At 40.1% G+C, this 15,745-nt stretch overlaps 2 protein-coding genes across 2 annotated transcripts; one reads left to right on the forward strand and one right to left on the reverse strand.

The window, feature by feature from the left end:
• The first annotated feature begins 3,185 nt into the window (after positions 1-3,185).
• otud3 (OTU deubiquitinase 3) lies at positions 3,186-8,142 on the forward strand. The gene is made up of 8 exons (XM_084016388.1): positions 3,186-3,292; positions 4,095-4,391; positions 4,910-5,058; positions 5,834-5,946; positions 6,047-6,169; positions 6,274-6,406; positions 6,651-6,838; positions 7,481-8,142. The coding sequence occupies exons 2-8, from the start codon at positions 4,186-4,188 to the stop codon at positions 7,643-7,645; spliced, it is 1,077 nt and encodes a 358-aa protein (XP_083872514.1). The 5' UTR covers positions 3,186-3,292; positions 4,095-4,185; the 3' UTR covers positions 7,646-8,142.
• Positions 8,143-8,730: 588 nt separating this feature from the next.
• On the reverse strand, positions 8,731-13,582 carry bcas2 (BCAS2 pre-mRNA processing factor). Its single transcript, XM_084015315.1, has 7 exons — positions 13,410-13,582; positions 10,554-10,646; positions 10,397-10,467; positions 9,962-10,123; positions 9,827-9,877; positions 9,657-9,737; positions 8,731-9,575 (listed from the first exon to the last, which is right to left on the reverse strand). The coding sequence occupies exons 1-7, from the start codon at positions 13,500-13,502 to the stop codon at positions 9,449-9,451; spliced, it is 678 nt and encodes a 225-aa protein (XP_083871441.1). The 5' UTR covers positions 13,503-13,582; the 3' UTR covers positions 8,731-9,448.
• Positions 13,583-15,745: the final 2,163 nt, after the last annotated feature.

The following is a 15,745-nucleotide window of genomic DNA, read 5'->3' on the forward strand; positions in this document are numbered from 1 at the left end:
AATGGCACTCTTCATCGATGATTCAACCTCCGTTTTCTCCAGAGGCTTAACCCCTTTTACCCCTCAACGCCCCGCCACTATAACACACACACACACACACACACACACACACACACACACACACACACACACACACACACACGCCCTTGCCTTCTATTTCTCTCCCAGACGTTGCAGCTCTTCAGTTTCTGATTCTGCGCCATTCCCGATGTTTCTTCTTGTATCCTAAATGTATAATGACCAGAGTGAGTCTTTAAAAAAGAAAGAAAAAGAAAGAAAGAAAATACAAATTCTGAACATGTTTGTTATTCCTTTTTAATTGAGCCACAGGAGCTAAAATGTAGGAATGCAAAATTGTCATTGTCTAACATAGTGTTCCTCCAACCCACTACAAACCCATACATTTCTATTATCCCACATCATGCCACCAAGCCACTAATCCAATAAAAATTACACTGAGGGAAAGTGCCAAGGTAAACAGTTTCCAAATGTATCAAGTTCACCAATCAATCATCCTCATAAACAATGTAATCAGTGTGCTGACGGAGAAGTGTTTTTGTGCATCTGTGTAATCACAGTGGAATGCATTGTTTCAGCACCATGGTCAGCGGCCACGCAGCAGCCTGCAACCACCAGCCGGTAGAGTGGTATTCCTTTTCTTCACATGCATGTTCTACTATCTGCTAAAATGGAAACATTGTTACAGAGTAATCATTAACCAATCTTATGCTATTCTTTATACATACGCCCTTTGCTGGTCCAGACTCGAAAACATCTGCTGTGATCACCCACATGGCTCACAGTGTTACTTCACTTCGACCTCCCACCAGTGAAGACGTACAGCCAAGCTGGGCACCAGTGTAGCAGGCTCTAATTAAAATCCACAGGGGTTAGAATAGGGGTAATGTAAACACTTAATCGTAAAATGACTTGAAAAACACAACAGTCACAATTAGCAGTGCAGCTGCAAAGTCAATGCTGAAGGAGAGTTAACAGCATTTGTCAACAATGGTCAGCCAATCACTGAAGCAACATGAGACAACTAGAGAAGCTCTACATAGATGTGACCAGGCATGCAAAGATTAAAAACGGCAAAAATATTAAATGTCAAGCACAGTAAGGCAAGGCAAGGCAGCGCAATTTTATTTGTATAGCACCTTTCAACAACAGGGCAATTCAAAGTGCTTTACTTAAAACATTAAAATCATTGGAGAAAAAAACATTAAAACAAGCCAATAAAAAAAAAATAAAGTTTAAAATTCAAAAAAATATATATAAACAAGAATATCAACGAATAGAAAATACAGTGTAGCACAAGAAGTTCATAGATAGTATTGTTTACTGAACGTCTTCAGTCTTGATTTAAAGCAGCTGCGATTTGCAGCAGACCTGCAGCTTTCTGGAAGGTTGTTCCAGATATGTGGTGCGTAAAAACTGACGGCTGCCTCTCCATGTTTGATTCTGACTCTGGGGACACAGAGCAGACCTGTCCCAGATGATCTGAGAGGTCTAAATGGTTCTTAGCAAAGCAGAAGATCAGAAATATATTTGGGTCCTAAACCATTCAGTGCTTTGTAAACCAGCAGTAGTATTTTAAAGGAAATTCTGTGACAGACAGGAAGCCAGTGTAAAGACCTTAGAACCGGAGTAATATGATCCTCTTTTTTGGTCTTAGTGAGGACTCGAGCAACAGCGTTCTGAATTAACTGCAGCTGTCTGATGGACTTTTTAGGGAGGCCTGTAAAGACACCGTTACAGTAGTCGAGCCTGCTGAAGATAAAAGCATGGACAAGTGTTTCCAAAGTAGGAATCAAAATCACCCTGTTACTTGAAAGACACATTGTTGACTATCTGCATGGGTAGATACCACTAGTGAGTCAGTAAATGTTGAGTGTATCAACAATCATTTATTTTCCTTCCTGGGAATCAACCCTATTTTTAAAATCCAACATTTACAAGCTAAAAAAATGCTAAAAAAAACGACTGCTGCACTGGAAGAGGTCAACTGGGAAAGAGCTTATACCAGTTTATCACAGCTGTAAGTTGTAATGTATAAAATATGCAGTACAGCCTGGTTTGGGAAAATCTAGTTTGCTCCAATTAAAGGATCTCAAATATCTAAGTGGACCAAGATATTTCCTCATATTGGAGATTAGCAAAAGCGTAAAGGTGGCCTATGTTTCATCAGCATATAGTTCTGCAGGTGCTATTTCTATACATACAAATATCCTTGTGCAACATCAAGAAACCTCTAGAGCAAGTCAGTGAAGCTGAGAAAGATTGTAAGTGTCTCTAAAAAAAGATCATCGGTCATAAATATAACATTGTGAAATCAGATGACATAATGGTACGACAGAAGGCCTAGAGTAAAACGATATGTAGTCCACAGTTGACTGACCGCTCCTCTGTTCCCCTCAGGTGACTGACGCTGATTGCTGCACATGCACAAATGCATGGCTAGCCTTAAGGCCATTACATCTGTTAACACATGACATTCATTACTCACTGAGGTCCATAATAAACTTCTCCATATGTCCGTTTTCCGTTGTGCCACCTGGTTTGGTGTAAATTAGTATTCTTTCTTCTTCTAGTGTAAGGACGTAGATTAGTCTTACTGCTTTCTCCGGTTTTCTGATGCAGTTTTATGTCTTGAGGCAGTTTCTTTTGTCTCTGTGTCTCTGCTGGTCTTTTTTACATAGCAAATATCCTGTTTATTGCTTCACAGCCCACTCCTCCCCCACATTATTTTCACCAACTGTGTGGAGTCATCAGAAGGAGTTGGTGGTGAGTAGATTTTCTAAGAGTTGAGGAGAGCAGAGTGTGGAGTGATTTTCAGAAGGCACATTCCTTTCAAAATCGTAACTCAACCTCCTACTACTTTGTCCTGAGTCACAGTCTGCGATATAGAATGACTCAGAGCTTTTTGACTTGTGACAACTATCAGATGGATGGATGGATGGATAGATAGATAGATAGATAGATAGATAGATAGATAGATAGATAGATAGATAGATAGATAGATAGATAGATAGATAGATATTGATATAGAGATAGATGGTTTACTGACTAAATTCACCTACAAATATTTACAAAGCTATTTTACAAAGCTTATCAAGATATTGCTTTCGCGTAATTAGTAGTTTGTTCCATCTCCCCTGCCGTACGTTATGACGTACAAGTACATACGTATGCGGAACTTAAATTGTAAACAAAAACGGAAACTGCTATCGCTGCTTTCCTCTTCTGAGCACAAAACAAACGTATTCATATTGGAGAACGCAACTGTTTACAGGTTAGCACAGCTATATTTACATTAAGTTCGTCAGTGTTTACTATGTCATGAATACTACAAGCGGGACTGATGTAATATCCAGCCGTTAAATGTTAGCTAGCTAGCTGCTTGTTATCGAACTTCATGTTAGCTTACGTTAACAGCTAACCTGACAACGATAATACTCTGCTTGTGTTGGCTAACTAGTAACGTCACTTAGTAGTAGGAGTAGTTAGTACGTGGTTACTAGTTAACGACAATGCAATTGACTAGTTAACGTTAGCGAGCTGTATGATGAAACAGCGCTATTTGTTATTTAACACAGCTTCTGTAATAACGTTAATTACTTTTAATGAACGATAACAGTATTTCACCATCGGTCTTATTCAGTTTATCTTAAAAACAAGACAAACTAATCTCTCGTGGGAAATGGGAATGGAAAGAATCCGACGTAAGACGTTTACCTTTTATGTTGGATGTATTCTTGCAATTTCTGATTTACACCAAACACTGAAACAAATTGTTGCTTAATTTATTTTGAAATTGCCATTATGCACCAAATAATCAGACAAAATGTATAGGCCATGGGTAGTAGCTACTGTCCTTATGTATTGAGGTCCTGATTGAGTTTGGCGTATTCTACATCAGAGAACCGATTATGATTGAATGTTTATCTCTTTCAAATTACAGCTTCACAGAAGACTAACTCGCTAAAATGACACCCGTGGTATATTATGATTTCATATGAAAACGAAACATCTCTTTACATATTATGAAAACGTCATCACCCCCACCTGTTTCTCTCTTTTTAAATCGGTTCCAGATGTTTGGCAGTGGATGATGCAAGTGCCAGTTAATTCCTATAAGAAGGCATACTTTGTCGCTGTAGCTCCACAAAGACATCTGCAGCCAACATGTCTAGGAAGCAGACGCCGAAACCTGTACGCAGCAACAAAAAGAGTGAACTGGAACGGAAGAGGGATGAGCGGGCAGCACGCAGAGCCATTGTAAAGGACCGTAAGAACCGGCCTCAGGATGGTGATGAGGGAGCAGAGTTTGTCAGTTTCTCCAATCAGCTCCAGGCCCTGGGGCTCAAGCTGAGAGAAGTCCCCGGAGATGGGTAAGAAGAACATTGTGTGGTCTAGCTTTGTCTCTCTCTGTGTTGTCCTTGACCATGATTCATAATGCAACACATGTCTCTTAAATCATATTAAATACAGAAAGCAAAGGCACTAAAGCCAATCACTTGACAATTTTGTTGAAACTAAAGTGGTCTTCCCCAACTGATAATAATAGCAGTATTGTGCCATTTACAATAGGAAACAACCGGCAAGTGCCTTGAGGTCTCTCTAGATTATTGAAAAGATGGGAATTTAATTGATTTACTACAGTCTTGCATCCGTCAGTCATGTTAACTACTGGGCCGAATGTCTGGGAGCCTTGTAATTTGCAGGATTTGAGTCATTGTTATTGGCCAAAGTCCAGAAACTCGCCAGTTAATGCCATCTCTAACTAATGCGCCAGTGGAATTAGAAGCCTTTGATTTGAACACAACACAACCTTCATGCTGGCCAAGAACCATGACACTGACTCATTTACCTATCGGCAGTCACATTTGTACATGTGTTTTTGTTGCAGGAACTGCCTGTTCAGAGCTCTAGGCGACCAGTTAGAGGGTCACTCCCGGGGTCACCTGCGGCTTCGACAGGAGACTGTCCAGTATATGATGTCCCATCGGCAAGACTTTGAACCCTTTGTTGAGGACGACATTCCCTTTGCCCAGCACTGTAAGGCAATTACACAGTAGGGGATACAAAGCAAAGCAACAACGTAAATCAAATCATGTGATCAGATAGGAGATTTAACTATTTCCTCGCTCACAATTAACTATTCTGTCACATACTATACACGGGAAGTCCATTTTTGGATTTCAGAGTGAGACAGTTTTGACCAGCAACAATGCAGTGACCCCTGGTGGCCCTCAGTTCTTTTTGCAATGGAGTGACAGATGCTGCATATTAGTGTTTTCCAACCCAGGGGTTCTAAGATGAATCTGAATAATTGCACACATCTGCTATTTGCAACATATTTCTGCTGCACAAAATATTGTGTTTTCCAGTAATCCAGTAATTCACGAATAAAACCGCAACTTTTCTCTTATGTTGCGGTTTTATTCGTGAATTACTGGATAGTCCAATTCAGAAAAAGTCAATAAAACAAGGAAATCAACTCACTCTTTCATTCAACAGGAAGACGTTACTTCATTTTAAGGTGTCACAAGCCAACAAGGTTGTCAACCACTGCCAGCTGCATTTGTCTTGACTTCCATCATTCAATCAGAGATTGTATTCTTGACTGATTTTGACAAGTAGTGAAACATTTTATTTCATTTCAATTAAATGTATTTACAATTTCATATAATCATTTTAGAAGAAGTTCTAAAAAAAAGTAGGATATTGATGGTGTTCATATCTGCTTTGAAGGCACCATAGAATGTGAACATTGTGTGATTACAGTGCCAGATTATTTTATGAGTGATTGTTTTTATTTCTCTTCACTCAGTGTCCAACCTCTCTCAGCCCGGTACGTTTGCTGGCAATGATGCAATTGTGGCTTTTGCTCGCAGTCAACAGGTGAAAGTGGTCATCCATCAGCTCAACACACCCTTGTGGGAGGTAGGGACAGAGGCAAAGACTTTTAAAATGATGTCATATAATCTGATGATGAATTCTAACTCCCTTTTCACTTAGATCATGTGTTCTGTTGTTATTGCAGATAAATGGTGCAGAGAAGCAGGTGTGCAGAGAGCTACACATTGCCTACCGCTATGGAGATCACTATGACAGTGTGAGGCGGACTGGAGACAACTCTGAGAGTCCTGCTCAGCTCCGCATAGAGGTATAACAGGTTTTCAATGGACCTTTATATGTCATGAGTTCATCATTTCATGTTCAGACCTATTGAGGCACCCTTTACTTATGTGCGTCTGATGTTTTTCCCAGAATCTGCAGAATTCACAAGGCCAGCAGCGGGAGTTTGGAGACGGCCAGAGGGACAGAAGGAAAAACCCTTCTCCCACAGCATCAGAGGAGGACAACGTGATCCTGAGCTCCATCAAGAATCGAGGAATCCAGGGTCAGCTACAGCTACATGTGATTCAGTAGCTGCCAGAAGAATTAGACTGTCAGGTCAAATGAGAACAACTATGAATCAACTTCAGTTTCAGATTTCAGAATCATTATGCATTCAAGCTCATCGATTTAGCAACGTTTTCTATGAATCACATAAACATGTCAGCCCGTAATTTAGTAGACTGTTTGCTTAACATTACTGGTAATAATCAGATCACACTGACTGGTTTGTGTGTTTTTTTCCTCAGGCGATGAGGAGAACCTGCTCCAGCTGAGTGCGGCAACCATCAATGCTGAATGGCTTGTTGGCTCCGTACTGGGCCAGTCCTGCCAGGGCCAGTGTGCCTCAGGATCCTGCTCAGTGTGCAAAGCTGCAGCCAGCGACTGTAGTGAGCACAAACCGTCATCAGAGGGCAGCAATGTACAAAAACAAAAGGTAGACTCACTTATTATGCAGAGTGTAAAGCCATTTTAATTGCAATATTTTCTTTTAATGGTTTCACTTGAATGTTTTCTTCACTCAAAATGAGCAGTCCTCATACCACTGTGTGAACAGAATGCAACATTTTTACTCTCAAACAGATGTCACTGACAATATAGGGAAGCAAATACTTTAGATCAAAACAAAAGACGCATATATAGATATCAGCATTTTTTTTTTCTTAGTTTTTGGCCATCTTGAATTATATTAACCAGAAGTGACATGAGAGGCAGCAACTTATTACAACTCAATGCTAAATAACCAATTTCAGCAACAAAAAAAGGTTACAATTAACTTTTATCAAGTCCCAGACCAGACAACACCATAGTAGCAACCTGTCAATCACAAGGTAGCCACGCCCTAAAGCATCCCCGGCTTTATCGCTTACTGAGATAATAAAGTAAGTGAGAAGTAGGGTCATTTTCTTATAGACTTCTATACAATCATACTTCTTTTTGCAACCAGAGGAGTCACCCCCTGCTGGCCATTAGAAAGATTACAAGTTGAAGGCACTTCCTTATTGTCTTACATTTTCTGTTACAGTGAAATGACTAATAACTGTAGGTTAAAAATGATTTTTGCTTCCCTCACTCTCAGGTATCGAACAAGCAGAGGAAAGAGCAGCAGCGGCAGGAGAAGAAGAAGCGCCAGGAGGACAGGCATCGGCAGAAGTTTCTCCAGAGTAAAGGAAATCATGACCAGAACCAGAACCTGCCAGAGGCTGTTACTTTAGTACCAGCTCTCAATACCCTCAGTATATAGACTGGAGCATGGCCAAACTTACCTACTGCGACTCTATCTAGCGGTGGCTGATGCTGTTTTGCACATATTCGAATTTCATTCAGACAGTGGATGACGTTTCCTCAAGCGAACCCTATAGTTTCTTTGCAAATGGCATAAGGTTGCCTGCAAACGTGCGTGTGTGTGATGTGTGAAAGTTGTAAAAGACAGAGTGAAAGAGCATGAACTTTGGTGTTTTTGATTCCCTGGATGGTGTTGGCGTACGCATCACCTACTCTGGTTTACCGAACACGCTACCCAGCCCCTTTCTACGCTGGACATCTGGCTTGTCATGTCAACCATGCAGATAATCTCATGCCGCTGGGCTTTTTCATTTACCGCAGATTGCGTTTATTCAAATGGTCAGATCGTTCTGTTTGTTCAATCTGATCAAAGGAGAAAGTAAGGGAAGAGGGGCAGATGAACGAACACACTGTGTAAGGAATGTGGCAATAAATAATAAATGATCCATTTTGAGCATAAGAAACATATATCAGATATTATCCAGGGTGGCGTGTTTTTGTGTTTTTCAAATGCGGGTGCCCTCTCATGTCGTCAGTCGCTACAAAGTTACAGGGTACATATTGAATGTTTGCTTGGTTTTTATCAGATAACATTTAATCACATATTTGACTAGCTGTTATTCAAGACATTTTGCACTTAGTCTTGAGTGGTCAGACAGTTCATTATGTGTAAGTATTAAACCAAGGTTGATGAAAGACCTCCTCCACATTGGGAATAGCCGCCCCCCCAGGCAATATGCACCTGATAGCTCCATCTGCATGCATACTGCAGAAAAGCACAAAATATAATGTTTCATAGCATTCTCTATCAGGTAATTGGGCTTTCACATCTCAACATGTTGATATTTGAAAAATGGAGTTTCAGAATTTCCATGAGCAAAGCCATGATTTCTGACAATGTAGAGCCTTAGTTGAATGTGATGTAGGATTTGTCGCAGAGCTCGAGCCAACTCCACGACTGTCCGTCCACTCAGAGGCTGGCTGCTGATCATGTAAGCAGCAGGACTGAATTTCTTATATGAAGAAAGTTCATACACTAGGAAATACAAGAAATTATCGTTTTATTAAAACAGCATAAAAAAAATGACATGAGGTCAAGGCTGGGTTCATAGAGATAATGTCATCTTCAACAGACTTGAAAAACTATGTACACTTAATTCTCAATGGTAGATAGCCTTAGAGACTCCAACCTACATGCAGGTATAAATGGATGGAGATATGTACATTTTTCTGAATAATGTCACATGTGGCATTAATGGAATAATGTGAAATGCCAGTAAAACAGTAGCATGAGAAGAATCTTGTAGCCATCAAACTGTCTCAGTAATGTCAGGAACACAATAGCAATATCAACCTGAAGTTTGATCACATTCAGTAGCATTAGCTGCTTTAACCTACTGGTTGAACAAAGATGAGTTATTGCTTATGAATTCAACTTTTCATTACAAAGTCTCACTTTAAACATCTCTAACTTTTGACCCCAAAAAAGATTCCAAATGCTGTATTAGACCACATTCCGCCACTGTTTTTACGGTAGAATAAGATGTAATATGTTTGTCGTTTCTGGATCACTCCTTCTGTCAAAGTTATTTGATGCTGCAGCTGAACAAGAACAGTTTCACTTTAAATCTCCTCCACACAGGTAACCTAACCTCCTCAGGTGGCTTCTTCCATCAGTCAGTTAATACAACAGAATGGCATCTTTCTGATTGGGGGATCATCACTTTAGATCAGTGCTACGAGGGTGAAAGCTGCTGCTGCTCTAGAAGTCCTGTCGGATGTTCTCCTTGTTCTCGTCCCCCTGCTGTTGTCTGAGCTGAGTTACTTCGTTCTCCAGCTGAACGATGGCCCGTTCAATCTCAAAGTTCTTGCTGACCAGAGACACCCAGCTGTTGAGGGACAGATTCAAAATGTTACAACAGGAAAATCTTGCCTACAAATTCCCATGTACAGTGACTGAAACGGCATACTTTGACTCCAGCTCTCGCAGTTTGCCTCCTCCTCCCAACTGTTCATTCTTGCGCTGCCAGTTTAAATCTTGAATTTGCTTCCTGTGTGGCCACAAAATGAAACTGGTAAATGTGTGAAAACTTATTTTATGACACTTTTATACACCAAAGATGTTCCAATGATCAGTCACCTGAATTTCTGAAGTTCCTTTTGAGCCACCTCAATCATGAAGGCCAAGTTACTGAAGGAGGGAGATAAGATAACATCTTTACCTTTACATGTTAATGTCTACAGACCAATTAGAGACGGAGCTGATGTCACATACTCGTTGTAGACTTTCCATGCGTTGGTTCCGTACTGCGACATGAGCTCCAGGTTCTCAATGCGGACTGCCTGGTGCTCTAGCTGGGCCATCGAGTTGTTCACACACTCCTGCCACGCTGTAATGTCATTCTTCTGTCCCGATGAAGGTGCTGGCAGCTCGTATCTCCACAGGAGAAAGAAAAAAACATTACATTTACCCATCCAATCGTTTGAAATGATGAAGTTACAACTATGGCTGCCACTTACAATTGTATTCGTTTTCAGTTGTATTACAGTTTTAGGAATGATAGCAATACAGAATTCTCTCTCTCAGGCAAATGTATAACTTTACCAACCGGTTGGATGCAGCAGTATTTTGCATTATTCTCTTTGAAATGTTTCAGGTGTTCTGCTGCTTTAAGTAGAAACACAGACTGTTGCAGTTTGTAGGGTTTACCTCTTCATGCTCAGGAGATCCATAGGCTGCCGAGCCGCCAGTCGCTCAAATTCATTCCTCATAATTTCTGTCTAATGGACGAGAAGAAACGAGAATGGCTGTAATTTCTGACACTCTGACATATGAATAAGACTTCAGAAGTCTGAGGAGTTTTCACCTCAAAAGTAGTGAAGTCAGGTGTCTGCAAGTAGCTCAGGTAGTTCTTGGTAGGTCGGTATCTTCTGGTCTCCTCCTCCACCAGCGCTGCAGCCTAGAGGAAGGAAGATCACGTTTACAGTCAGCACTGCATCCACCGAGAAATCCACCGTTATCCATTTTTACTATGGAAAATCCACGGGTACAGATGGTTTTTTTAGACTTTTAATTATTAAATATATATTTTGTTTTTATGAGTGGAAAATCATTTGAAACAGCCATTCGACCCAACATGGGCAATGATGCGAGTTTTATATGCCCCGTCTTGTTGTTGTAAGGAGGGATTATCAAGTCAGGTCAGTTTTACTTATATAGCCTAAACACATATTTGCCTCAAGGGGCTTAAAATCTGCACAGCATACAACACCCTCTCTATCTTCACCCTTGATTCAGATTAGGGATTACTTTGGCTCTGATGCAGCCGCAGTCACTACTCTCTGGTCTTTAGTTTTTATTTATTTTAACTTTATAAAACTTCCAGGAACTATTGTATTTATTTATTTGTCAGTTCATTTGTTCCAACTTCATAATAATGTTGACGATAGCTGCATGCACTTTTTGTGTTAAGGTAGTGTTGAAATGTTGCATTAAAAAAGTCTGGTGGGAGCCAAGTCATTAACCTCTAAATGAACAACTACTCTTTGTAGGGAAAGACAGACCGTATACTTTTTTTCTGAGAGCATCATAGGAGATTCAGATTGTTTTTCCATTACCGGGATCTAGTCCTAAGACAGCCTGGCTTCTAAAGCTGGCACACTTTCTGTTGTCCATCTTGTGTTTTTGAAACACTCAATGCTGGTCAACCCATTCTGTGTATACCGGTAAACAGAATTCTGGGTTTAATGTGTACAACAGTATAATGATGTGTACATTTTCATTTCACCCACATCAGCCAAACCTGCCTGTCGCTGTTGAACAAGGGTTGGACATGTATTCCACATAAAGAGGTGCATAACATGGGGTTTTGTAGTTGCAGCTCCCTCGCTGACTTAGCGGTATATCTTAGGGGAACAGACTGACCACAAATGTCATTAGTCATACCTCTGCTTCCTCTACGATGACATGTCAAAAATATCGGAGAATATCATCAAGAGTAATAAAACCAGTCGACTTTAACCCTTTGATGCATAGAGGTCACTACAGTGTACACCTTTTCAAAAGCTGTTTTTTTGTATATGCATGAGTTTTTATGGCATAGTTGCATAGCAGCCACTACAGTGGACTCTATTGCATCATCTCATACACTTCCACTCAGTGGCAAGCCATTGCAAGTGCAAAAAAACCCAAGTCAAACCAACATGGCCGACAGACAGCCAGAAACTCCAAGTTGTTCATTTTCTTCTGTTCAAAACTTCTGTAAAAAGAGACCCTTGCAGGTAAGAAAATTATGGTGACATCAAGTAACATCTAAGGAGTCATCCAATTGCTAAATTGTCGAAGTATTGATTTTATATTGGGAGGAAATTGTGATTAATCACATGTCCACTGAAGTGTACATCATGCATCATGAGCTATATTTCAAGTACAATTCATAGGCTACAATTAATCTATTACTGCTGCTGTTCTTGAAAAAACTTCATTCCCAGTCATTTCTTTTCCCTGTAAATCAACTTGTTTATGTTTTTAGAATGTGATTTGAAGTTTTTGTAAATCTTTACATTTTGTAGAGCTCAGGAGCAGAGCGTAATAGACAGGCCTACAGGATAGTGGAGGAATTACCACAGTCAAGTGAGGATGATGATGATGCTAGTAGCAGTGAGGAGGAAGGGCTGCCAGAACAGGAAGGGTTATCAAATGCTAGCAGTAGTAACATTGGAGCTGAGGACACTGAATCTGGAAAGGATGCTGAGGAAGATGGAGCTGAGGATGCAAATGATGGTGAGGGAGTTGATGGTGAGGGAGTTGAGGCTGAGGATGCATCACCTTAACCATCACCATAGAACTCAAGGGAAAAGGACAGGCATTGCCCTGGTTAATAAAACAGTATGTAGAGGAGGTTTCCTTGCAGTAAAGCTAGCCATAAACACATTCAGTGTAAGTTAGTGCTGGATGAATCGTGAGCAAGAGACTTGGGAATCTATACAGGAGAGTGAATTCCTCAATGGTGTTTTAGTTATGCATGCATAAATGAAATTATTTTATAGTTCACATGAAAATTTCACATTTCAATACACTATATTATATAAATTTATTCATTTGTTTATTAAATACGTTTCTACAAAAACGCATGCTGTCCACCTGAGTGTACATGTAATTATATCTTCATTACATATGGGTTGAAAAAAAAATAAAGTTCAAACCTTGTATTTCATGCCTAAAGATGACTAAAAACACTAAAAATCCTGACTGAGGTTATCATAATTCATGCATGAAAGGGTTAAGTGTGATGATGGATAATTGAGCGCTTATGAAAAGGCCTGTTATGAGGTATTCTATAGTAAACACAGAATACAAGATACATTACATTTGTCATATTTCACTCAAAGCGACCTTGTATCATTGCTGTACTATGGTAATGTAGTACAAATTAAAAGAAGCTGGCAATCATATTTAGAGTAACTTTACAACTGTAAAATAATAAATGTTACACCACACACGCCTGTGTGGGTAACTAACTTTTGATTTATTTATGACATTTTTCGAGCGGGAAGATTAAATGGCTAATTCCTAAACAAATAAGAATATTTAACATTAGTATAGCTAACTGTGGGTAGACTGGATGTTGTAGTTTCCTACTGCCAAGTGTCCTGTCTGCTCGTCTATGTTGAGCATGTTACGTTGGCTAACACGCTGCTGTTAGCACATCCTGTTTACTCACCGCTTCTCTGACACCTGCTGCATCGTAACCTTGGTCAAAATATGGCAAAGCGTCGACGAACACTTCACCAGCTACCGAAGCCGTTCCAGCCATTTTAATCAGTCTCTAGTATATAGTTTGTTTGATTTGTGTCTCTCGTAGCTACAAAAACCGGCAGCTAACAAAAGCGTATATTTCCGGTCTTGACTTTCAAAGTAAAACTCACCAAGGCCATGAGTTTTTGTTAGTGACATCTAGTGGAGTGGAGTGTAACTGCTGTTTGATTGTGTCACGTATTGTATTTTTTTGTACTCTTGCAAAGGTTTTAGCTATGTATTTTTCTTTCAGGGAGACGTGGCTCCTGGGGCTCCAGCCTTGAGACCAATTTGTTTTAGATTTTTAAAATATCTTGAACTTTGTGTAATTTCCCCTCAGTCTCTCTGACTGGACCAGCAAGTTAAATGTAGCAAATGCTCTATTAATGGATATTAGTATAATAATATAATTAGTATATGGAATTAGTATACGATTAGTAAAGCTGTTTTGCCAAATTCCTACCCTACCTGTGTTATATAACTTAATGGGGACATCAGAGAATTTTAGGTTTGGAGTGAAAATGATCATTCTCAAATTTGCATCTCTAAGAACAGATTGTCTCGGGGATGCAGGCATTTGTCTTTTGTTTGTTTGTCCATACAATTGTTTTAAGTGTGCTATATAAAAAAGCTTAATTTGACTTGACTATGCACTTGACTTGACTATGACTATAACAGTCCAATACAAAAATATATTTTTTTTTAAGGACCGGTATGCCCGAGGAATTGTGTTTCACATCAACTAACCTTAGAGTTTCTTCAGCACATAAATATTTCAGCATTCTTAATTCAAAGTTAAAGAAATATTAAAATTGTATAATATCCATGCAATGCATTCATTTTGAACTTTAGACTTTCAAGTCCCATTAATGATTCTTTTGCAAAAATAGCAATATAGGAGACTCAATGTCTTGGAAAGACAAGTATTATTTGTGTAGTATAACAACAATGAAGTTCATAACTTGATATTTGAGATTTGTGCATGTAATTTGTTATTTTTTATCCCCCCCCCCCCCCCCCCTTTAGTCCTTGTACTGATGTATTACAATGTCTACTGCTGTGTTCCCAGATATCTCACATACTGATTGATGGAGTCAACATTCACAGACTCAAAGATTTTGAAGCATGTTCCCCCAAAGCCTGCGATGGCTTAAGACTGTTAAGACGGTTTTGGAACAGGTGCGTCCAAACGCAGGAAACAAGCAGCGTAGAAAAACCAACTGGTTTATTGGCACAACATGAATGGAGGGGAGTTGAAAGGTGAATAAGGTCCAGGGGGAAACAAGGGAGGATAGAAGCTGGTGGTGAGCGTGAGGAAGGAGGGAGGATGGTCGGGAGAACGGCAGACCAAGAGATGATCCTGGAGCATAACAAAGACAGGATTAGAATCACAGAAACACGAGGGAACAAAAAAATAGAACAATCACGAGCACTCCTTTTCTGAGTTGTGCCTACCACTGAGGTTGAACAACAATCTGGCAATGGGTGGAAGGGGAGCCGGGGTTTATAAGCAGGAGCTGATGAGATGGATGGGGAGCAGGTGTGGAGACTGAGGGGCTAATGAGGTGATTACTGCCAGGTGAGGAACACAGGGAGGAGCCAGGAGACACGCCCACGCCAGCTGACACGGACAAACAAAACAAAAGACAGACGAGGGCTCTGGGACCAGAGGGAATACTGCCAAAGCCGCAACAGGGACTGTCCCACTGTCAAATCACCAAATACTTGATGGCAGCCTCACAGACATTTTGAGCCCCTTTCATACACTTTTTGTAAGTCTGCGTTTCTGCAGACTTTGCCTGAGGGAATTACCCACAATGAGTAGTGCTGGGACATTAAACGGGGGTTACCAGGAGGAAAAAAAGGTTAACAGGAGAGCCTGTGGGTGTTCAGCCTGGCATATTACAGTTACACAGAAAAATTAACATTAAGGATTTAAGGTGGAACTTAAAAGACATGAAATCACAGGAATGCGAACAGAGGCTGTATTACACAAAATGTAACCATCAACCAGTTATTGAATGAAGGCATTTTGACAGAAACGAGTAAATAGATTGACTATCGCTCATCATTATCACTATTCATCACTATTGACTCATCGCTGGAAAGATGAGAGCATGGAAGACGTTCAAATCAGGGAGTAAAAAACTTAAAATAAAAACTATTGTAGCATAACATGACATGTCAAGTGTTGTCCCATTTATATTTCTGTTATTTCAAATCATTGACTGCTTGAGGGCTTTCTCGCTGACATTTTGAGCA

The sequence above is a fragment of the Eutrigla gurnardus genome, assembly GCF_963514095.1.
Source record: "Eutrigla gurnardus genome assembly, chromosome: 8".
NCBI lineage: Eukaryota > Metazoa > Chordata > Actinopteri > Perciformes > Triglidae > Eutrigla > Eutrigla gurnardus.